Source organism: Arvicola amphibius, chromosome 1 (assembly GCF_903992535.2).
Source record: "Arvicola amphibius chromosome 1, mArvAmp1.2, whole genome shotgun sequence".
Taxonomy (NCBI): domain Eukaryota; kingdom Metazoa; phylum Chordata; class Mammalia; order Rodentia; family Cricetidae; genus Arvicola; species Arvicola amphibius.
Window position 1 is genome coordinate 142,870,866 of NC_052047.1, and position 22,469 is coordinate 142,893,334.

At 50.8% G+C, this 22,469-nt stretch overlaps 3 protein-coding genes across 5 annotated transcripts; 1 reads left to right on the plus strand and 2 right to left on the minus strand.

Annotated features, from left to right (window-relative positions):
- The first annotated feature begins 1,427 nt into the window (after positions 1–1,427).
- Positions 1,428–8,281, plus strand: Pgghg (protein-glucosylgalactosylhydroxylysine glucosidase). 3 transcript variants are annotated; one of them, XR_005283269.1, is made up of 14 exons: positions 1,428–1,880; positions 2,604–2,884; positions 3,346–3,556; positions 3,632–4,067; positions 5,230–5,349; positions 5,529–5,660; positions 5,845–5,956; positions 6,061–6,133; positions 6,223–6,359; positions 6,500–6,633; positions 6,727–6,822; positions 6,942–7,039; positions 7,153–7,323; positions 7,399–8,281. XR_005283269.1 is itself a non-coding variant. In XM_038312236.1 (14 exons), the coding sequence occupies exons 2-14, from the start codon at positions 2,629–2,631 to the stop codon at positions 7,452–7,454; spliced, it is 2,073 nt and encodes a 690-aa protein (XP_038168164.1). In that variant the 5' UTR covers positions 1,432–1,880; positions 2,604–2,628; the 3' UTR covers positions 7,455–8,281. The 3 variants fall into 3 exon arrangements, 2 of the variants coding, with proteins under 2 accessions (XP_038168174.1, XP_038168164.1); XM_038312236.1 differs by having other exon boundaries at positions 1,432–1,880; positions 7,112–7,323; XM_038312246.1 differs by lacking the exon at positions 7,399–8,281 and having other exon boundaries at positions 7,126–7,286.
- A 1,739-nt stretch (positions 8,282–10,020) lies between these two features.
- On the minus strand, positions 10,021–10,965 carry Ifitm5 (interferon induced transmembrane protein 5). The gene is made up of 2 exons (XM_038319512.1): positions 10,777–10,965; positions 10,021–10,233 (listed from the first exon to the last, which is right to left on the minus strand). Exons 1-2 carry the CDS (start codon positions 10,963–10,965, stop codon positions 10,021–10,023), a joined length of 402 nt encoding a protein of 133 aa, XP_038175440.1.
- A 4,396-nt stretch (positions 10,966–15,361) lies between these two features.
- On the minus strand, positions 15,362–16,485 carry LOC119824867 (interferon-induced transmembrane protein 2). The gene is made up of 2 exons (XM_038345418.1): positions 16,143–16,485; positions 15,362–15,669 (listed from the first exon to the last, which is right to left on the minus strand). The coding sequence occupies exons 1-2, from the start codon at positions 16,386–16,388 to the stop codon at positions 15,481–15,483; spliced, it is 435 nt and encodes a 144-aa protein (XP_038201346.1). The 5' UTR covers positions 16,389–16,485; the 3' UTR covers positions 15,362–15,480.
- Positions 16,486–22,469: the final 5,984 nt, after the last annotated feature.

Below are 22,469 nucleotides of genomic sequence, written 5' to 3' on the forward strand. Positions count from 1 at the left end.
ACGGAAGGACCCCCACTTTACCTGGGTGGTGGTTTCTAAGACGGAACTGGGCCTCCTAGGCCCAACACTGGGCTTTGTCTCCCCAAAGCCACTGACAGTCATTGCTGTTATAGGTTGGGGAGAGAGGCAAAGTGCAGGAAGGGCTGAAGAGAACAAAGCTAAGGACTTCTGCTGCATAAAGGCTCTGGGGAGATTTTCAAAGAGAAGGGAGAAAGAAAGGGAATAGTAGGGGAAGAGAGTAGCTTGGAAAGTACCAGAAATATTAAAGAAGCCTGGATGGTAAATAATAAAAAATGAGGAGTTGACAGCTGATACGATTCGGTGGGAGAGGAACCCTGGCAGGCCTGGAGACCACAAAGTGGGTAAGAGACAGACACACCCGGCAGTCTCTCTCTCTCTCTCTCTCTCTCTCTCTCTCTCTCTCCTTTTCTGCCACTTCCCCCCCCCCAGAGGCTGGTCTCTTCCCTCCCCTCTTCCCCTTTTCCATTCCCTTTCTCTTGATAAAACTTCCCACAGAAGTTCTGTCTGCCTGGTACATCTGATCTGTCTCTCATCCTCCGCAGAGCCCCCTGGCCTGCCAAGGTCTCTCTCCAGCCAAATGACGCCAACAGCTCCTTCGAAGGGTTGAGAAGAAAGTTTTATTGTAGATAAGAGGAGAATTCAGTCAGGGGCATCTGGAAGGGTCTGGACTGAACTGGGTCAGCAGAATAAACCAGGACATGATTGGAGGCACAGGAAGAGCACATGACAACCAAGACACCAAGATAGCTTGTAGCCAAAATGTCTGGGTTATATGGGAATTAGAGAAGCTGGGGAACAGAAGGGAAGAGAAGGGGCTAGAGAGGTCTAAGATGGGGGTGGGGTATGTCAGTCAGGATTACTCTGTACAGGTACTTGAGGGTAGAGACTGGGGGAGCCCTGAGGCTAACATAGACCTTGGTATGCTAATAGGCACTGTGGTTTAAAATTACTGGAGGAGCCATAGGTCTTTGTGCCAGAGCTAAGGAGAATGACTCCTTTTAGCAGATGAGACCAATCTTCTCAAGTTCCTGAGGGCGTTTGTCTAGATGCCAGACTTTGGGAAAAGGAACTTCTTGGGGCCTAACAGGTGGTGCCTGTACAATAGGAGAGGGTGGATAATGGATTGGAAAAGCAAGGCAGGCAGAAAGTATTTAGGGTGCAGTCACGTGATATAGCCAGCTGCAAACCTCTAGTTTAACTGGAGTGTGACCTAACCGTCCTCGATCGCTGGCTGCTGCCCTGGGTGGCCCTGGAGTAGCAGGAGTCTCCACAGTGGGTCCAGGAGGCTTGGGCTTGACACCAACCATTGGTGGCAGTGGGTTGTTGGTGGCACGGAGACAAGGTAAACAGGGCTTTGGTCTGGGCATCTGGACAGCAGAAACAGATTCTGGAACAGGTGAAGCCCAGGCTCTGACTGAACTGGTTCACAAACACAGAGTCTGGGGCAGAGCAGGGAACTGATGAGAGACGGACAAGGCAGGCCCAGGTCCCACCAGGAAAGCAGGCAGATGGAGATCAAAAGGGCGGGGTCCCCAGCAAAGAAAAGGACCATCCAAGAAAACCGGCCAATGTCCTTTGTAGTGACTAAACGTCACTGTAGAGTGGGATCTCAGGCCCCACCCGCTCTTGCACACGTCTTAGAGCCAAAGCTGATCCCAATTCCAGTACGATTTGACTCAGGGCACTCGCCCCAGAGACCACGACATTTTTCCCAGGTTCCGCCTAGAGTCAGCCCCGCCCACCTGCCACGCCGCAGGGTCGCTTCTCCTTCCTCCCGCCAGGGGCTGCTAGCACAGAGTCCACAGAGCCCACAGAGCCTTCTTACATCGGGGCCCCGAACCGCCAGGAGTTGGACTGCAGTGAGTCGCTAAACTGCCCTTCCCCGCCTCCCCCGCCCACCCTACCCCCTTCCCCAACAGGCCCTCACTCTCTTCCACCAAATACTCTAAAAATTTACTTTCGTCCCTTCACTCCCAAGTCTCACGTCCTGTCGGTCAACCTGCTATCCTCCTCTCCGCCCCCTTTCCCCCGCCCACTCACTGACTTCCTCTTTCCTTTCCCCAACCAAGTCTCGCTCTTTCCCAGTTAGGGCCCTCCGGCCACCACCACTCCCATCACAGTCCTCCACCACATCCGGTTCTTCCTCTCCTACCCCGATACTCCCTACCCCACCCCCAACACCCAACCCCCCACCCCACCCCCGCTATCCCCACCACAGCTCCTGATTCCTCTACCTCCACTGTTCGGCCTCAGGCTCCCTGAGGGTTTGGGGCCAGCACGGAACTCCCCGTTTCCACTCCCAGCTCTTCCTACCTCGGGAAGATGGTCAGGACCTCGGGAGAGGGAGACCTGTTGCGGGTGCTAAGGGAGCTGGTTTGCAGATTCAGTTGCGTTCCTCTTGAGTTAAGGGTGTGTTCTAGGCGCAACCCCCAAGTGGAGGCTTTATAAATACTGCTCCCCTAAGCTAGCCCCTCACGCCCGTCACCATCAATGGGGATCGTCCAAATTCCTTGTAGACTTGAGGGTTTACGTCAGTCTTCAGAGGGAAGCCCAGCTAGTCACTGTCATCTCGCCTTCCCCAGGCCACCTGGACTGAAACAGCTTTCCATGGACAATTCTGAAGATGACCCGACCATATTCAGTACCCACTGTCTGCCCAGTGACCCCAGGTTCTGGGCCACTGTAACCAATTCATACCTGGGCACACGTGTGTATCGTGACATTTTACATGTAAATGGTGTGTACAATGGAGCTGGAGGGAACACTCACCGGGCAATTCTGCCTAGTCCCATCAATGTCCAGCTGAAGGCCCCTGCAGGAACAGAACCGCTGACTGAGACCTTTGCCCTGGATACTAACACAGGTTAGCGGCCACCAATCCTGGTCAAGCCATTGCTCTGGGTGAGAGGGACCTCCCCACTTGTCCATGACATCTCACAAGGGAAGGGACCACAAAAGCCAGTCTGTGACTGAGGCCTGTAATCTCAACACTGGGGAAGCCAGGACAAGAATATGGAGAATTGGAGGACAGCCTCGGGTATATAACAAGATCCATCTCAAAAATAAGTAAATAAATGGCCTTTAATTTAAGGGAGAGAAAAAATAAGCATAAAAAGCTGCCTCCCTAAATGAGGTCTCTGTGGTTTGTCTTGCTTTCCTGTCATCTGGGTGGACCCACTACACAGTGGGAAGAGGCAACCTGAGATCTGAGGGACCCCATTCCTAGCTCAGGAAGGTCATGGTGCTCCGTGGTATGGGAGTCCACAGCTTTGAGTCCATCTGAGACCTTCCCCCAGGATGACGGAGCCCCCTAACCCTCCCTAGGTTCCTTCCTGCACACCCTGGAAGGCCCCAGCTTCCGGGCTTCCCAATCCATCTATGCTCACCGTGTGTTACCCCATGTTCTGGCCTTCAGCGTGTCCATTGCACGCTTGACTACAGGGAACAAGCCCATCACAGTGCTGCTACAGGCATCCTTCTCCCCAGAAAGTCCAGACCTGGATCTGCATGTCGGGCCTGACTTCCAGGGAGCCCGGTAAGGAGCCCCCTGGGTGAATCTCGGTGCCCCAAAGAGGGAGTCCTTTCCTGAGACTCGGTTATGCTCTTGCAGGTACCTCCATGGCCACACACTCACCCCTGAGCAGCCAGGAGAGCCGCAGCAGGAAGTACACATGCTATGGATGCAAGTACCCCCAGTCTTGACCCTTGCGGAAGATGAGCAAGACAGGACCTGGGACTTTCTGACTGTGGTTGGTGGCAGCCAGGCTGAGGCCCAGGGCTGCTTTGCTGAGGCCCTGCAGCTGCAGACCAGGGGTGTTCTGTATACAGTGCATGCAGACGCCTGGGCCCAGCTCTGGGCCAGCTGTGGCCTAGATGTGACTGGACCCCTGGCCCTGCGCCAGGCCCTCCGTGGTTCTCTCTACTACCTGCTCAGTGAGCTTCCCCAGCCTGGCACGCAAGGATCAATCAGCCATGGGCTTAGCCCTGGAGGCCTCTCTAATGGGAGTCAGGAGGAGAGCTACTGGGGCCATATCTTCTGGGATCAGGTACACCCTGCACTGGTTACACGGGAAGAACTGCATGTTAACATCTTGGGCATTGCCTTTACACTACCTGAGCTCAAGACCATAGAAAACATGGGGGCGGGCTGGAAAGACGGATCAGCAGTTAAGAGCAGTGACGGTTCTTCCTAAGGTCCTAAGTTCAATTCCCAACAACCAAATGGTGGCTCATAACCATCTCTTATAAGATCTGGTGCCCTCTTCTGACCTCCAGGTACACATGCAGGCAGAACATTGTACATTAAAAAAAAAAAATCAATCTTTTTTTAAAAAGCAAATAGAGTTTGTTTTTGTTTTTTTTTTTTTAAATGGGGGCTATAGACAGAAGGGCTTCCTGGAAGATGGTTTCTCAGAAGAAAGGTGTGTAGAAATTTGGCAGAAAAGAGTGGCCACGGGTTAGAGCAAGAGAAGTCGTGGAAGGCCGAGGGTGTGTGGCGTTTGAAGGCAGAGGAGCCTCGCTGAGGTGGGAAGAACAGCAGGCCAGTACCACCAGAGCTCCAAAGTGAGCTGGGTACAAGCCTGGAGCTTAGCAGAGGACTCAGGAAGCCATAGGAACTTTTTAGAGGAATGACAGGGGTGGAGATACAGTCTGGAGAGATCTGCCAGGAGTAGCTGAGTGATGGGAAGCAAAGGTTGGAGGGGTCAAGGATGTAGCATGTGGGGTTCAGTGGCCACTGGCTGAGGAAATATTGGGGGAGAAGACTCAAGGCCACGTCTACATCTGACAGCTTGTGAAGGCTGTGCTGTGGCCCATTTGGCAGGTGAAGCCAAAGGAAGCTGAGGTCAGGCAGCCAGAGAATGCAGAGCAAGCTCACCCTAGAGGCCTGAGCCCTGATACAAACTAGAGTCCTTATTATCTCCTGATACTGCCCGCGCTGAGAACCAGAACTCTGGGCTGTCTAAGCTGGAGAAATAGCATTGGAGTGGGCAAGCAAGGGAGGCCCCAGATGGGTCTGGGTGAGCATGAGAGGAGGAACTCAGAGAGAGAGAGAGGCAGAGGGATTGCCAAAGGGTAGGTGGGGGAGGAAGTCCCAGCTGTCTTCTTTGCTGTGTGCTGGCTGGAAGCCTTGGCGGGGTGGAATGTGGGCAGTAAGGGAGGGGGACGGTATGGACTTCTGCTTAACCCCAGAATGGTTCCTCCTCTCAGGACCTCTGGATGTTCCCAAATATTCTGATGTTCTACCCAGAGGCTGCTAGGGCCATCCTGGAATACAGAATCCGTACACTGGGAGGGGCCCTGAAGAATGCCCAGAACCTAGGCTACCAGGTAACAGGGCCTGGGTGCTATCCCATAGGGTCCCTGCCCCAGGGTCTTCCAGTGTCATTCAGTGACCACCAGACCCCCAAACCTCCTCTTTCCTTTCCTCCACAAAGGATTGCACCACTGGTAGGACTGGACTGGCCCTCCAGGCCAAGACCTGACCATTGCATCCTCTTTCCTCCCAGGGAGCCAAGTTCGCTTGGGAAAGTGCAAGCACTGGGCTGGAGGTCTGCCCTGAGGACATCTATGGGATCCAGGAGGTCCACGTGAACGGAGCCGTGGTGTTGGCCTTCCAGCTGTACTACCGCTGCACTCAGGTGAGGCACCACTGTGTCCCCGCGCACTTCTTGAGGCCGCACTCCACACCGTGACCCTGGGAAGTTGTATGAAGAGGGACTTTGGAAGCCAGGCACTGCTTTCTGGGTGTTCGGAAGGTAGGCACCGGCCATGCACAGTGGCCCTCTTGTACACCTGGTCCTTTGCCCCGCCCTCCCTCTCCAGGACCGGCAGCTCTTCCAAGAGGCTGGTGGCTGGGATGTGGTCAGCGCAGTAGCTGAGTTTTGGTGCAGCCGTGTAGAATGGAGCCCCCAGGAGAAGATGTACCACCTGAAAGGTAAGGACTAGGGAGCACAGAGGCCAGCTCGGCATGGACTGCCACCATGGAAGGGCGTGTCCTGAGCCCCTACACTAACTGTCATGGTGGCCCCGTGTGACCAGGAGTCATGCCGCCCGATGAATACCACTCAGGAGTCAACAACTCTGTGTACACCAACGTCCTGGTCCAGAACAGGTCAGACAGAAGACATCCCCTTCCCTAACCCAGCAGAGCAGACAGGGCCCAGTCAGAAGCTGTGCAACTGTGGCTTGTACCCTCCCCAGCCTGCGCTTTGCTGCTGCACTGGCCAAGGACCTGGGTCTGTCTGTCCCCAACCAGTGGCTGGAGGTGGCCGATAGGATCAAGGTGCCATTTGACTCTGAGCAGAACTTCCACCCTGAGTTTGATGGCTATGAGCGAGGTGAGTGGTACTGAGTCCTCAAGGGCCCTTCTCATTGGTCACCCTCCACCCCCCACCCCGCTCCATACTCACCCTGTAACACCCTCATCCCTTTGACCAAGAACAGATCCCTATCCTGCTGCTCCCTCCCCCCAAATCAGGAGAAGAAGTGAAACAGGCAGATGTCGTGCTCCTGGGATACCCAGTTCCCTTTTCCCTGAGACCCGACATCCGAAGGAAAAATCTGGAGATTTATGAGGCTGTGACATCCCCCCAGGGCCCTGCAATGACCTGGGTGAGGAGCCTGGCGGGTGGTCTTACCCTACTGTCCTCCCCTTCCTTCCCACGTGGTGAGTCTAACTGCTTCATATCTGGATCCTGACCTCAGAGTATGTTTGCTGTGGGCTGGATGGAGCTTAAGGACCCCTCGAGGGCCCAGGTCCTCCTGAGCAAGAGTTTCATCAATGCCACTGAGCCCTTTAAGGTCAGCCTGGCTTCCGCCCACCACCCGCTGCCTCCCTCTTCTCCCTCTGTGGGAGTCTCAGTGAGGTAAGGGTCCTGCTGAGGCTGGACCCATGTCACAGCCCCTCTTGCTGCCTGCAGGTGTGGACAGAGAATGCGGATGGGTCTGGCGCAGTGAACTTCTTGACGGGCATGGGGGGCTTTCTGCAGGCAGCACTCTTCGGGTGCACAGGATTCAGGTGAGTGCTGTGCCCAGCAGCGAATTCCCACTTGTCCCGACCCTCTTCACCCCACACAGCTCTCCCTCACAGGATCACTGAGGCAGGTATGACCTTTGACCCCCTGTGTCCAGACCTGATCTCCAGAGTGTCTGTCTCTGGCATCTCCTACCTGGGGAACAAGTTCAACTTCACCTTTTCCAAGGACACGGTGACACTTGAGGTCACAGTCCGTGCAGAACCCTGGGCGCCCCTGCTAGAAGCTGAGCTGTGGCCATCGCTGACCCGGCTCCCCCTGCCACCAGGTAAGAAAAAGCCTTTGGGCCTGTGGTGCAGAAGTCTTGGTGCATGCCCTAAAGGATTAACTCTCTCTTTTGCAGGACATAAGGTCTGCTTTCCCCACTCAGCTGGCCGGATACAAAAGTCATCCCCCTAGCTGTCCAGAAATTCCAACTCTTCAGTGTTTCCTGAAAGGAACCCATTTCAGTACCTCTGGGACACTTCTGGACCCTCAGCTGCATTCCCCACCCACACAGTCTCTCAATCTGGATCCAGGCCTAAACCATTAAGGCTATTGGGCGTTCCCTCTGCATCTTCCCCTTCCTCCTTCCTCTCCTTACCCTCTCCTATACTGGGTTGTCTATCTAGAGCTTCATACATTCCTTGCTTTGGGGCTGACCCCAGCACACAACCATTCAGCTCCCCATTTTGCTGTCTCCCTAGTCCTTAACTTCCTTGCTCACCTCTGGTCTCTGAATGGCTCTGATCAAAGAGCTGGATGAGGAATGGCCAGCAGCCCTGCTGAGGAGGTGGCCAGAAGGTGGGTCATGGAATCAGGGGCTTAGCTACCCAAATAAGAGCTTCCTGTGGCATGCAGTTGGGACCACGCTGGACTGGCCAAGTTCTCAAGGGTTTGTGGCTTTGAGCTTCCTCTTCTCTGACTCCTCTTGACGTCAGTTGGTGTCTAGCATTGTGGGCTAGGGTGAGAGCCGTTAACCATGGGAGAAGGAAGTCAGTGCTATCACCAGAGGATGCAGTAGATGAACATCAGAGCAAGACCACGAAGTTCATGGCTGGCAACCAGAGAAACTGGAGTCAAATGAGCTGAGAAGCTGCCCGGGTTTCACTCCTGGCCCTCAGCTCCTGGCATTTCCCTCAGAACAAGGTGCATAGAACAGGGCCAGGATCCTGGTAAAACCTGTGCCCCTCTACCAAACCAGCTTGGCTAATTAAAGTCAGCAGGGGCAAGAGCTCCTGAAGTCAGGTGTGTGATGGATTCCTGTCCTTTTGCATCTGGGGCTGAGTGGGGATGTGGTTTCAAAGCTCAGCGGCAAGGTGGGGCCCTTGCGTCTTCCTCCACCTTCTTTACAATGGGCCAGGGCATTATCCGGCAGAAGTGAGTGTTCATCCGTTGCCTCAAAGCCAAGAGACTGGGCATGGGCTGCAGCAGGTTGGTTGGTGACACTGCCCCCAAAGAATAGATGTAGCCCAGTACCTGAGTGTGCTTAAGTGTAAGTGGTCACTTATGTGCATGTGTTATAGTAAGCTTCTGGGGCCTTGAGGGTGGCAGAATATGTGGGCTGGCACAGCAGATCGGGTCTAAGTAGCCTGGGGCAGGGGAAGCTGTTGCTGATACCCCACTGGCCTGACCACACAACCTGTCCTCAGCACCGGGGCACAAACCAAGCAATCCTTTCCCAAATTATATATGGAGGCTGGCAAAATATCCTGTGCTTGGGGACATCTACCCAGAACAGATAAGTCCCTGTAGCCAGCAGGAGTTGGCCTTTTCTTCAACTAGACCAGGGGCTTGTGGTCAGCACATTGTCTCTATCTTTGTCCAAGCACAGCCACACTGTCCTTGTCCCTTGTCCACAGTCGGATTAGTGCCCAGCACTAACTCCATCTGCATTCCCAAACACAGGTCATCATATGGCCCTATCTCCAGGGGTTGGCTTGGCAAAGCCTAGAGCTCCTCAGGGCCAGCTTTTGGCTATAGGCATGTAACTTGTGGGGAGCTGCCTCTGGTCTCTGAGTAGGATAGCTCAGCAGAAACCTCCAGCCTAGAAAGAGCTGGCAGGGAGAAGGGGCCCCTGGGGAGGAAGGGGGCCTGGGTGGAGTACTCAACCCCCAAGCCTACTTTTGGTTAAGGGCTATGCAGTTAGCTTGCTCTGTAATAGGCTAGCCACAGTACGAAGCGGGTGGGGAGAGGGACTCACAGCAGCCTCATCAGGGGTGTGTCTGCTGAATCTAGTGTGGGAGCCATGGGCACGCCACACAAAGGGAAAATAACGGGAGAACATGCACTTGGCACCACTGGAGGCTCAGAGTTATCCATGCCCACTGCCTGTCTGCCTCTGGACACGGGTGAGCTAAAGAGAAGGCTGGAGTCCAGTGTTCAGTCCCACATAGGAAAATGGGCCCTACCTACCTTCCCCACAGCCTTTACTGATCCAGGACGGAAGAAGACCACTGTGGTGTATGAGGACTCGGGGCACACCCTCACATGTTCTGGGACACAGCCCATCAAACCACAGGGTAGTAGGAATCAAAGGCCCGAGTTCCCGAACTTCATCCTAAAATACTTAGGCTCCTCCACCCCAGAAGCCACAGGCTGCCCCATAGCCAAGCAAAAGCAGTAGTCAGGGGCAGCCAAGCAGACAGAATAAGATGACTGGGAGTTGGTCAGAGGTTTTGGTGCTGGGGCTCCCTACATAACTACCACCAAAAAGGAGGAACCCACACGTTTCTGGAATCTGCCACCTTTAATCATGAATGGAGGTGCAGCCTGGTAAGTGGGAAAAAGGGGGCAAAGACAGGTACTGAGGACCCTCTGGGTTAGAGGTAAAGTCTAAGGGTCTGAGTGGGTCAGCGTCGAATACACACGGTGGACAAGAGGGTAGCCTCTGGGGTCATGTTTGGGCAAGGGACCAAGGTACTGTGGTAGGCTCTAACTCCCAGGAGCTGGTGTTGGGCGCCTGGGTTCAGTGACCTTGGAACTCTCAGTTATAGTCCTCATCGTCAAACTTGGTGGTGAAGAAAGCCGCAGAGTCTTTGGCCAGCCGGGACAGGTGCAAGGCTCCGGTCACCACCAGCCCGAGGAGCAGCAATGGGGGTACCAATGTCCACATTGCCGCCAGGATGTTGTAGCATTTAGCTTTGGAGCCATAGTGCCTCGCAGACTCCAGGTCCCCAGCTATCTTCTGGTCTCGGGCCTGCAGAGCCAAAATGTTACACGTTCTGGTCCCCCATCATAGGGGACCAGAGACCACCCAGGGCAACTGTAGGGCACAGGCTAGCCTCCAGAGGGGCATGGCTTGAGGAGATATCCCCCTGGGCTGGGCCTATAGTCTCCCAGCTTGGCACAGTTTGGCTCCTGGCAGGGTCCTGAGTCATGATGGCCCCAGCCTAAAGGCTATAGATATAGAATCAGTGGCCATTGTGGGTCAGCAGCGTCCTTGGGAGCTTCCTGTGGGAGAAGAGCCCTAGGAAACCAAGAACTCCATCCCATTCAGGAGCTACAATGGGAATCCCTCTATGGGCAACCTTTAAGGACTTTACCCTCTTCAGGGGATTTTATAGCCATGCCTGTGAACATTCGCCCGTTGATGGATAAGCTCTCGTGGTCCCCAAACTTAGTGAGGGACAGTGGCTATACTAACACACCCCTTTGTATACTTTTCTTTTGAATTCCTACCCCCGCCCCACAATCACACATTCTCCCTCCCCAGCCCTTCCCCGCAAGCCTTGAAGCTAACCTTGACCGAGTGGACCAGCGCCAGGAAACCGAGGCAGCACAGGTTCAGGTAGACCGTGCTGAAGACTGACCAGAGGAGATGGTCTCGTGGCATAGGGCCCGGTGTTCCCACGGAGAGGGCCGTGTGGGCAGCATCATCAGCCTTGCGGGATAGAGCCCGGGGGTCCTCACGGGGATAGGAAGTGTCCATGGGTTCCAGCGCCGTGTCTCCCTAGCTGAGGCTTGTGCTCTCTAAGTACCACCAGGCTTGCTTATAGCCTGACGCTACCCTCCCTGGCTCGCCAGCCCCACCCGCTATATATAACACAAATTACAGCCTCGGCCTGCCAAGTAGTGTGGCCCGCCCTTGCACCCCAGCATCCCCCACCCCTCTCAAAAGACCCCATCAAAGGCTACCGAGTCACATGGGCAGCGACTGCGGACCACCCACCAGAGTGCCCCCTGCAGTCTTGACTATCCACAGAAGACTGCTCCAGGCTGCTGGCTGCAAACAGTTCCATGGTGGACCCTGAGGCTGCCTCAGTTGGAGGGGGCAGCCAGAGCTCCCTCCTCAGAACCAGAGCTGCATACACCATAGCCCCCCATCTCCAGAACTCAGAACCCAGGCTTTGATCAGGTCACCTTCTGCCGACAAGCACAAATGGGAGAGCAAATGCGTGCTTGCTGGAGGTGAATGCTAAGAAAATAGCAGGCAGAAAGGAATAAGGAAGGAGACTGCCCGTGCCACCACAAACTGTAAGAAGCCCCTCCCCACTCTCCAGCTCCTGGGCCTGTTAGTTCTGCCCTTCCCAATCCTAAAATCTGAGTGGAATAATAAAGGGGACCTCAGGGTCTTCCCAGCCTTCCTCAGATATTCAGGCCAAGAGCCTGGCTTACTCTTGCCTGTGCCACTAGGATAACTAGACACCCACCAAGCAAGCAGTGTTGGGGCCTGCAGGGGAGTCTGAGTGTGTGAAGAAGGGTCCCTGACCTGAAGCAGGGAGACCTCAGTGGGCCGGGAAGATGATGAGTGATATCCCTAATCTCAGGCCTATTCCTCTACCACCAAGTACCTGTATATCAGTGCCCTGGTCTTCCCTGCCTTCGGAGCCACTGTCTTTGGCAGTACTGTTTCTACCTTGTTTCTGCAAGTTTTGTTAATCTCAGAGACTTCTTTTTAAATATTCGTTGTTATGATTTTGAATTATGGATGTGGGGTGAGTATGTGGATGTGAGTACCGGTACCCGCGAAGTACCAGACTTCTAGAGCTGGAGTTACAGGTAGCGGTGAGCTGTTCCATGTGGGTGCTAGGAACCAAGCTCACAGACATCTCTTCAGAAGACAGATCCTGCCTTCTAGTCCTGCTATGTCGTCCCCGTGAGGTTAGCTAGTAAGGTACAGGGAATGCAAGAGGCCAACTGTGGTGGCTGGGCTGCCAAAAACAACAGGACACGTGACTACTCAGAAAAAAACAAACTGACCAGATGATCACTACCTACCCTTTCCTTCATTATAATAACATCTTCATAGCATCAGAATTGTAAAATCTGCTCTCATTAGCATAAGGACCAAAGAGAGAGAAGATTCTATTAGAGAAAAACTCCTCCCAGGATTATTCACCTTCACATGTGAATAATCAGTCCACTTCCCCCTTAAAAGTTTAGTCATAGGCCAGGAATGTTATTCTCAGGACTCAGCCAGAGTGGTAGATCTCTGAGTTCCTGGTCAGCCTGGTCTACACAGTCCTAGGCCAGCCAGAGCCGCTATCTTAAGGAAAAAAAAAAAATATATATATATATATATATGTGTGTGTGTGTGTGTGTGTGTGTGTGTCATAATTAATTTTATCCAAAGCAGGCAGTGGTGGTGCACACCTTTAATCTCAGCACTTGGGAAGCAGAGGCAGATGGATCTCTATGAGTTCGAGGCTAGCCTGTTCTACAAAACGAGTTCCAGGACAGCTAAGGCTAAATAAAGAAACTGTGTCTCAAAAAAAAAAAAAAAAAAGACTATCCAAAATCCCAGTGGTGAAACTATTCAGAAACACTCTCCCAACTTTGAGTATGTTTACTGGGTCTTTCTGTCTTTGAGAGCTCTTCACTCCCCAGCCTCATACGCTCCATAGATGCTGCATACAGGCCTGGACCAGTGTTCTATCACAGATGCTAAACTCACACATCCATGCAGCAGGGCTTTATAAAGTGCACCTGGCTGGGAGTGTGCTGGGATTCCTCTGCTACTGTCCCCAGGCCAGTTCTGCAGAGCCCACCCTTACCGTCAATGTCTAAGGGGAGCAGGACCTACCCTTACCATCCCTGTCTGAGGGGAGGAGAGCCCATCCTTGGGATTCAGGCTTCTGACCTCCTGCTCTGGGTAGATAGACCACAGTGAGAGTTTCTGGAGCACTGGGGCTAATTTATGACACTCTGTCTAAAATCACTAGGCTCTGGCCAGCCCTGGCTGGCTCTTGTGGAATGTGAACAGTGCTGGGCCTGAGAGATGGAAGGGTCCTGGTGCCTTTAGAAACAGTTGATGAAGTCCTGGTCTTTGCCCAACCACTGGCCCACCCACCTCTAGCTCCATCTTCCATGATTTCTGCCCATCTTCTATGGGGCTGGTTGTATAGACAGCCAGTAACAGGTTGGCAAAGCTCTTGACCATGGGTCCACTGCAGAAGCTAAATATCTGACTTGTCACCTCTTGGTGATAGACAGGATAGACCTGAGGTCTCAGGACCAAATCCCTGAACCTGAGCAGTGGCTTTCCCTAATGATGGAGGAACTGTCCTGGGACCAGGAATGTTTCCAGCCCTTTGGAGACCCAGGTATTGGGTGTGACTTGTCTTCCCGAATGGCTATGCGCTGAGCAGGTGAGCTCTCTTCCCATGAGCTTCTCAGGTTCTAGTTGACTCCTCCCTATGGACAGTAACCCTCAGTCTGGGCTCGCAACTGTTCTAAGTCTTCTTGTTGAACCAACACCCAACTCCTGTGGTTCCTTTCTGCCATGGGAAGGAAAGGCGTCTCTCACCCTAGAAGACTCTCACCATTCCAACATAATTAACATTTTCTGAAGACCTTTCTCCTTCCCCAACTGTATTTTAATTTTTTTCTTTTTTTTTTCTTTTTTTGGTTTTTCAAGACAGGGTTTCTCTGTAGCTTTGGAGCCTGTCCTGGAACTAGCTCTTGTAGACCAGGCTGGTCTCGAACTCACAGAGATCCTCCTGCCTCTGCCTCCCAAGTGCTGGGATAAAAAGGAATGTGCCACCACTGCCACTGTCTGCTTCTCCCTTTCCAACCATAAACCTGCCATTTTCTAGGAATCTCACCAGAAACCCTGTGTGATCCTAAGGGCTCCTGTCAGCGTGTGGTCCCATCCAAAGTACCTTAGGGTCAGTTATGAAATGGGGACTAGAGAGGGAAAGAGACCCTTAGAATCCTGTTAAGCAACTGAAATTCCAAAACCTTCCAAAACCCCGCATACAATCACCATTAAAACACCTCGCAGTGTCACCTGAGAAGTCCACACACTTACTCTTGGGCCAGCTTCACATTTTACCCTGGACACCTTCCTATCTTGAATAAACTCCAACTTCTTCCTGCTGACTTGTGAAACTCTCTTCTGTGTCAAAACCATGCTGAGATCACTAAAAGAGTAAAGGAACTCCGCAGACTTGCAGGCCACAGCTGGCTCCTTCCTAGCTGCTCTTATTGACTTCTATTAAAAACTATACTTCCTGTTTAAAAAAGAAAAAGAAAAAAAAGGGAGGGAGAAAAAGAAAGAAAACAGGCCTTCCCCTTGCTGAAGCCACACAGTGCCAGTGCCCTCCTGGCAGCACCTCTCTGTGAGGGCTCACTAATGCCTGGAATTTTGAGATACATTCAAATCATCGTGGTGGTTGGGGAAGCAAAGAGCTATTGGATAGGACGACAGTCCTTGGAAACCCAACCTGATTTCCAGGGACCAGGCTTGGATAAGCAGAAAGGGGTACCCTTTAGAAGGAACTCGTGGGATGCCGTGTAACAGAGGAGCACCAGGGGAGACAGCATCTGCTCCAGAATGTGGAAATATAGGCACTGCAACCCCTGCAGAACTCACTGTCTTTTGGTCCTCCCTACTGTTTAGAGACTGCCGGAGGCATTCTTGAATCCCTGCCTGTATATATCTGAATGCTGTGTGCAGGACAAGGAAAGAGCGAAGGGTACTAAACTCCACAGCAGTAGCCAACTAACAAGTGTCCAGGTCTGCCCAAGGAGGCTGAAGTCATATCCAAGAGGCCACCATGGAACAAGGACACAGCTTATCTCGGCTAGAGACTTCTTTTCCCTTAAGGTAAGGGTGTCTGGGTGTCTTTCTCTTCTGAAGCCTCCCTTGCTCAAGGCTCTGCACCCTTCCTGGGCACCCTGGGACACGGTGTCAGGGTTGGATGATACTTAGATAGATCCCTTTGTCTGGAACAGCCAAAAAAACCGACACAGGGTGCTAGTCAGGGGCTGCCCAGATCAAGAGACCAGAAGCCTGCTAAGTCAAGGACGCTCTGCGCTCCACAGACAGGAAGGCTGCAGGCAAGCTCAGCACAGAACCAGAGAACAGACACTCACAGCCAGAGTTGTCGTCATGTGCTCTTTATTGAATCCACTGCGGACAGATGCAGGAAGGTAACATACGCGTAGGGTAAAGGAAGGGTCACGGGGCGGGCAGCTGTGGACTGCGACGCGCGGGGCAGGACTAGAATCCAGAATGTGGCATTCTCTGTGAAAAGGCTTGGAAGACAGCCACAGAGGTGGTGGAGACAATAATGATGCAGATAATAACCATTAGGATGCTGAAGATCAGGGAGCTGATGTTCAGGCACTTGGCAGTGGAGGCGTAGGCCTGGGCTCCAATCACATCACCCACCATCTTCCTGTCCCTGGACTGAAGGAAACCAGACGTTAAGAGGCCCTGGAGCTGAGAGCCAGGTGCTCTGATTCAATTTCCCCATGTTTCCCCCTGTCCACTGCAGCCTCCCTCCCTTAGGCCAGGGACCTGCCTCTCTTTTCACACACACAAACTCAAACAATAGGGGGGGGGGGGCTCAGCACTGACGCACACCCCATTTTCCATACAGCTTAGACCCCAGTCTGCAGGGTGAAAGGACGTTCCAGGAACAGGGTGGGGAAAGTCTGGCCCCAGAATCCTCAGGCAGCCTCATCTTATCGAACTATAGGAAAGTCTCCAGACGGACAGACAGACACACACACGAACAGGAAGTGTACACACAAACTTACTCTCTGACATAAAGGACCCCCCCCACACACACACACCTTGGTGCCATCTGAGTAGATGGAGCTTCAGGCTCCCACACACTGTCCCCCTCACACTGTCTCTGCCACCTCCACCACACTCACCTTCACAGAGTAGGCATAGGCAATGAAACCCAGGCAACAGACGTTCAAGAAGAGGGCATTGAACAGGGACCAGACCACATGGTCAGGCACAGAGACCTCTCTGGGCATGTTGATCACGGTGGTTCTCACCACAGCTGAGTTGTGGGGTTCCCCCAGCTCAGTCACCCCATACTCCTCTTTGATTGTCTCATAGCTTGGGGGCAGTCCGGCATTGGTGCTCAAGAAGGCTTGGGAATTATGGCTCATGGTACTGACTCGAACAATCGCCCTGTCTGGAGGATGGCTGCAGCTACCCTGGCTCTGTAGGCCCGCCCTTTCTCTAAGAGTTTCCTTTTCCTGTTGGTGGGTTTGTCTCTAGAAGGCCTTACTGTAGGGAATTGGCTAGGTACTGAAGGGGGCGGCACTAAAGACTTGAGGATCAAATTACTTCAGGCCTGGATAGCTGTTAAGGTACAGAGACAGACAAACTTCCTGGGGTCATGACTTGTACTAGGGACAAAACTTGTCCCAAGGTCTCTACCTCCTGCTTAGAATAGGAGTTCTGGAACTTTCCCCAGGCTTGCAAGTCTCCCCAGTCCAGAAAAATAGTTGCAGCACCTCACTGTGCCTGTTCAGAGCCACAGCCAAGCCAAACCCAAACAACCCTCCACTCCCACACCCCTTGAACTTCCCCAAGCCCAGCCTCACTGCCTGGGCCTCCTCTAATGAAACCCATGCCTCCCCCACCACCCCCACCCCACCCCTGGCCCAAACAATCTGTTGCCGAGGCTGGGGAATGCTGCCGTCAGTGGAGGAGGGAGGAGCCTTCCTGCCCAGGGCCTGGATGCTCCTGGCTTAGTTGAGGAAGGAAAATTCCAGTCACTTGGCTGCAGCCTGAGAGCTTATGGAAGGCAGATGTTTCCCCGCTAGTTGTGAAACAGTCGTTGCTAACGTGAAGCCTGCAGAACAGCCACACGAACACCCACCCCCAGCCCCCTTTACTTCCCCGCCCGGAGTCTGTCCTGGCAGAAGCAATAAAGAAACCGAGGAACTGTCAGAATCAAGGTAAATTCCTTTGTGGTGAAGGACGCAACAAATCATTTGTTACTGTAGCCTTTTCAGCAACCACACATTTTCCCCCTAAGTTGCATCTAGCAGGGCAGGATGGATGAAGGAGCAGATTAATGAACCTAACTCCAGACTCCTGGTCACTGCTGGGTGTGCAGCCCGAGAGACTCAAAAGCTGGAGCAGGGTACAAGTCTGTAATCCCAGTACTTGAGAGAGGTGGGCAGAAGGATCCATTCAAGGTCATCCTCAGCTACATGAAACTAGCCGGGGTACATGAAATCTTGCCTCAAATAAATGAATAAATAAGAAGTAAGAAAAATTTAGAAATGACACAAAGGGGGGCGGGATGAGGATTTTTCTAAAATATGCACAATGACAACAGGCTCTATATACTTGGTATCAAGAAATGTTGATGGGGGGGCTGGAGAGATGGCTCAGGGGTTAAGAGCACTGGCTGCTCTTCCAAAGGTCCTGAGTTCAATTCCTGGCAACCACATGGTGACTCACAACCATCTGTAATGAGATATGGTGCCATCTTCTGGCACATAGGCATGCATGCATGCAGGCGGAACACTGTATACATAATAAATAAATAAATCTTTAAAAAAGAAAAGAAAATGCAGATCAAAGCCCCAGTGTCAAACTGCTCATACCCATTAGATGTGTTAGTGAAAAGCAGATAGCCATTGTGTTTTAGAAGCAAAGAAACCAGAACTATGACACTGCAGGCTTTGCAGGCATGGGCAGATCTTTTCTACACCCAAGGCCCCACTTCTGTGTCTGTCAGAATGAAAAAGTGTCTCCGTGTAGAAAGTCTATCCCACATTACAGCAGCAATAGAAACAAATTAAATGTCTATCAACTGACAAATGAAACAAATGGGAAAATCCAGAAAATAGAGTCATTGGGTCACAAAAAGAAAGCCTGGGTATATGGCAAGTCAGGGGTGAGCCTAGGAAACCATGCTTAGAAGGACAGAAACAGGTAAGTGGTTCCCGGGTCTAGAGGGGAAAGAGAATGGGAGAAGGTGTCTTGGATTCTTGATTCCCCAATTAGTGGAACTGTTCGGGAAGGGTTTAGAGGTGTGACCTTGTTGGAGGTGTGTCACTGGGGATGGGCTTTGAGATTTCAAAAGCTCCTGTTAGGCCTTCTGTCTGTCTGTTTCTCTCCTCTCTCTCTCTCTCTCTCTCTCTCTCTCTCTCTCTCTCTCTCTCTCTCTCTCTCTCTCTCTCTCTCTCTCTCTGTCCCGCCGCCTATGTTATGGACCAGGATATAAAGCTCTCAGCTACTGCTGCAGCACCATGTCTGTCAACTTCCTGCCATGACGATCATGGACTAACGCTCTGAAACTAGGAGCAAGCCCCCAATTAATGTGGGATTTTCCACTGTTTGCTGTGAATGTTTTACTGCCATTGGTTAATAAAGAAGTTCCTTTGGCCTATGACAGGGCAGAATAGAGAAAGGCAGAAAAACTAAACTGAATGCAGGGAGAAAGAAGACAGAGTCAGAGAGACTCTATGTAGCTGCCAAAGGAGAAAGACGCCAGTCAACCACTGCGGATACAAGACATGTAGAAAATGAGGTAATGCCACAGCCTTCTGGCAATACACAGATTAATTTAAAAAATGGGTTAATTTAAAATATAAGAGCTAGTCAGGGGGCTGGAGAGATGGCTCAGAGGTTAAGAGCACTGCCTGCGCTTCCAAAGGTCCTGAGTTCAATTCCCAGCAACCACACAGTGGCTCACAACCATCTATAATGGGGTCTGGTGCCCTCTTCTGGCCTGCAGCCATACACACAGATGCAATGTTGTATACATAATAAATAAATAAATAAATAAATAAATATTTTTTTTAAAAAAGAGCTAGTTAGGAATATGCCTGAGCCATCAGCCAAACAGTGTTGTAATTAATATAGTTTCTGTGTGACTTTTTTTGGGTGTGGATGGAAGGAAAATGAAAGCAGTTTCTGTTTACACCCAGTTAAATGTTTTCTTTTGTAAGAGTAGCCTTGGTCGGAGTTGGAAAGATGGCTTGGTGGTTAGGAGCACTGGCTATTCTTCCAGAGGACCTGGGTTTGATTCCCAGCACCTACATGGCAGCTTACAACTGTCTGTAACTCTACCTCCAGGGATCCGACACCCTCACACAGAAATGCTTACAGGCAAAATACCATTGCACAGGCTGGTCTACAAGAGTTAGTTCCAGAACAGGCTCTAAAGCTACAGAGAAACCCTGTCTCGAAAAAAAAAAAAGTTGCCATGATCATGGTGTCTCTTCACAGTAATAGGACTGTAACTAAGACCCTGATCTTTCCCAAATGTGATCCAAATAAGCCTAATTTATCGAGGATCTCTCCCACCTTCATTAAGGAATTCAAAAGTCTCCCTGTGGCATTTGACCTAACCTAGAAAGGTATCCACATCATTCGAACAATTAAGAAAAGTTCCACATCTGGATTTTAATACCATCCCTGAACTGATGAGGCTCACATACAGAATTCAGTTACAGCCAAGCTAGCTTTCATTGCTGGGTCTGATGGAGAACTTTGCAGGTCATATCAGGTCACTTAAAGGAAAGAGTGGAGGAAGAACCCACCAGAGCTATATAATTACCTTTTTATTAGAGATAATAGCTCTAACAGTGAGGCAATCAAATAGGATAAAAGCTCCACAACTATAAATTGTGGAAGATAATACACAGCTTTTAAGAAACACAATCTATTTTGAGCTGAAACCATGGGCAACTATGCTAATCTGGATATTGAGAGTCAGAAAGGCTAAGTCATCTTGACTCTCAGAAAACAGAATCAACAGCCGGGTGGTGGTGGCGCACGCCTTTAATCCCAGCACTCGGGAGGCAGAGGCAGGCGGATCTCTGTGAGTTCGAGGCCAGCCTGGTCTACAAGAGCTAGCTCCAGGGCAGGCTCCAAAGCTGCAGAGAAACCCTGTCTCGAAAAACCAAAAAAAAAAAAAAAAAAAAAAAAAAAAAAAAAAAAAAAAAAAAAAAGAAAAAAAAAAAAAAAACCCAAAAAAAAAAAAAAAAGAATCAACAAGTTACCACCAGGCTCTCAGCAAACTTCAGAGCCAACTATGAAACTTTAACCAACTTTTAATACTACTGCCTCTGCCAGGTCGCAACACCAAGGCTTCTCTACGATACTCCTGAGTAAAGCAAAGTTTGCTTTGCCTGCAGGGCTGGGTGAGACCTCTCAGGTGCTACACTTTCCCAGCCTGAGGCTATATGCCTCGCAGGTGATAGCAGTTTTATAATGGCAGTCGCAAGCTGTTGTAGGAGCCAGATGGTGTGAAAGCTTGTTCAACTGGTCTCCTTGGTTAACCACCTTACTTTCAGCTCTCGCCTCTCCCGATGGCTTTTGTTTGAGGACGAGTCAATACTGTTTGACTGATGGTACTGAGGTTTCAGTATCACTTCCTTGAGCCCTGGACAGACAGGACCCATGATTGAGTCCTGTCATTGGTACTTGTGAAGGGGAGGAAATGTAGGGCCCAGGGCCGCTTTCCCAGGGCAATGTGGTACACACCTACCAAGATGAGTTCTATAGATCAGCAGGAAGACAGGCCTGAGTCTCAGTTTGCCCTAGGGCAATGCTAAAGCTTAGACTCCCTCCTGTTCCCATTTTATCCTGGGACCTGTTCCTTGCCTTTGCAGCTATATACAAACTTGTTCTGTTTTTACCCTTAGAATGACTAATTCAGCTTCTTTATTAACTTCAATTCAAAGTTGTTACAGAGTGTGGAGTTCTAGTCTTGTGAAAGCTGCTAACTTATTGTAGACTGTTGGGAAGTACAAGTTAGTCAGTCATCCCTGAAATACTGATATAATTAATTACAGGAATAAGCCTTATTTAGGTCCCTGTATATGTTTTCAAAGTCAAACTTAAAACAAGTAACGAGAAACAAAGTTTGTCTAATTAGACATACCTAGGCAGCCCTCATACTTCAGAGATCTGCAGGATATGGCATTTAAAATAATGATTAAAAGGCTTATTATATTAGACAGAGACTCTGAGATCCTAGCAGTGACCTAAGGTCTCCAAAGAAGATTATGGGGCACCATGATGTCTCCACTTGGATCACAATGATTCTGACCACTGGGCGAGGTGCCCCAGTGCAACACCTGCTGCCAGGACCCTGTCCAGACTGTGAACGGACAGCAGAACATTGGAGAATCGATTGCACCACTTTTGCCTAGATAAAATGAGGTCAGTCTTTTCCATGTCCCTCTTCCACAGGAAAAATATTTCACCTTATGGGCCTGGCTTAGACAGTAAGACTGCTGTTCTGGATACTTCTGCCTCCAATGCTGTGGAGACCTGGGTATGAGTAACTATATATGGACTCTGGTACCTATCATTTTTAATAGATTTGGAAACAACTTGGTCAGTACTCCGATATAATTGGTTTATCCTTCCGGGATCTCTGATAGTATGGATGGCTAGGGCAGTCATAATGTCAGTTTAACAGCTAAAGCTATCCAGATCCTTCCACAAAGCTGTAGACAGCTTGTTAGCTCATTCTAAAGCTACTAGGTCTCTTTTAAAAATATTTTAAGATCTGAGGATATAAAAGTTTATAAGCTTTGAGGGTCTAAAAATGAATGATTTAAGATGTAAATAGAGGTTAAGATATGGAAAATGTTTCTGATTTCTTCCCCCCCCCCCATGGTAGAGTTTTAATAAGCTGATAGAGCAACGAGTACTTACTGTTAGCTCACAAGCTCAAGATTTTAGATTTATTCTAGTTGCCATTTAAATATGAACTAAAAGGTGTTTCTCATTAGGCCAAAGGCACCTCTGTCCAAACCATGTGTGGTTCTCTGGACAGCAGAAAAATATACATGCTTCTAACCAAAATCTGTAGTTTTTGCTAGGGCTCAAAGGTATGAGAGTATTCCTTCTGTTTACAGATACCCATTATCTGCTCCTTTTCTACAATATGGATTTTTCTTTAAGTACATAAATTTTAACTTCTGTTCCTAGTTTAGACTTATCTCAATAGGCTTCCACTTGGCTGGCAGACGCATCTAAGCATCAGTTGCTGACTCCAACCTGCTCTGAATGACAGCAAGCCCTGGACTTCCCGAAAGCTGATATGGACCAGTTCAGCTGATATGAATGCTCCCTGTCCCTTCAACGGAATCTGATGAGTGCCCCATTGTCTGAATTTCCCCCCTACATTTGGCTAGCCTTTCAACCTGCTTGGGCCTTGATGACAACGCCCCAATGTCAGCTTGAAGTAGTTGCAGAACGGAACATGT

Coding starts and splice junctions, on each gene's coding strand:
- Pgghg (XM_038312236.1), top strand. CDS start 2,629: ATGGACAATTCTGAAGATGACCCGACCATATTCAGTACCCACTGTCTG. Junction 5,661..5,844: donor TGTACTACCGCTGCACTCAG/GTGAGGCACCAC, acceptor CTCCCTCTCCAG/GACCGGCAGCTCTTCCAAGA. Junction 7,040..7,111: donor TTCGGGTGCACAGGATTCAG/GTGAGTGCTGTG, acceptor TCTCCCTCACAG/GATCACTGAGGCAGGTATGA.
- Ifitm5 (XM_038319512.1), bottom strand. CDS start 10,965: ATGGACACTTCCTATCCCCGTGAGGACCCCCGGGCTCTATCCCGCAAG. Junction 10,234..10,776: donor CGCTGGTCCACTCGGTCAAG/GTTAGCTTCAAG, acceptor TTGGCTCTGCAG/GCCCGAGACCAGAAGATAGC.
- LOC119824867 (XM_038345418.1), bottom strand. CDS start 16,388: ATGAGCCATAATTCCCAAGCCTTCTTGAGCACCAATGCCGGACTGCCC. Junction 15,670..16,142: donor CCTATGCCTACTCTGTGAAG/GTGAGTGTGGTG, acceptor GGTTTCCTTCAG/TCCAGGGACAGGAAGATGGT.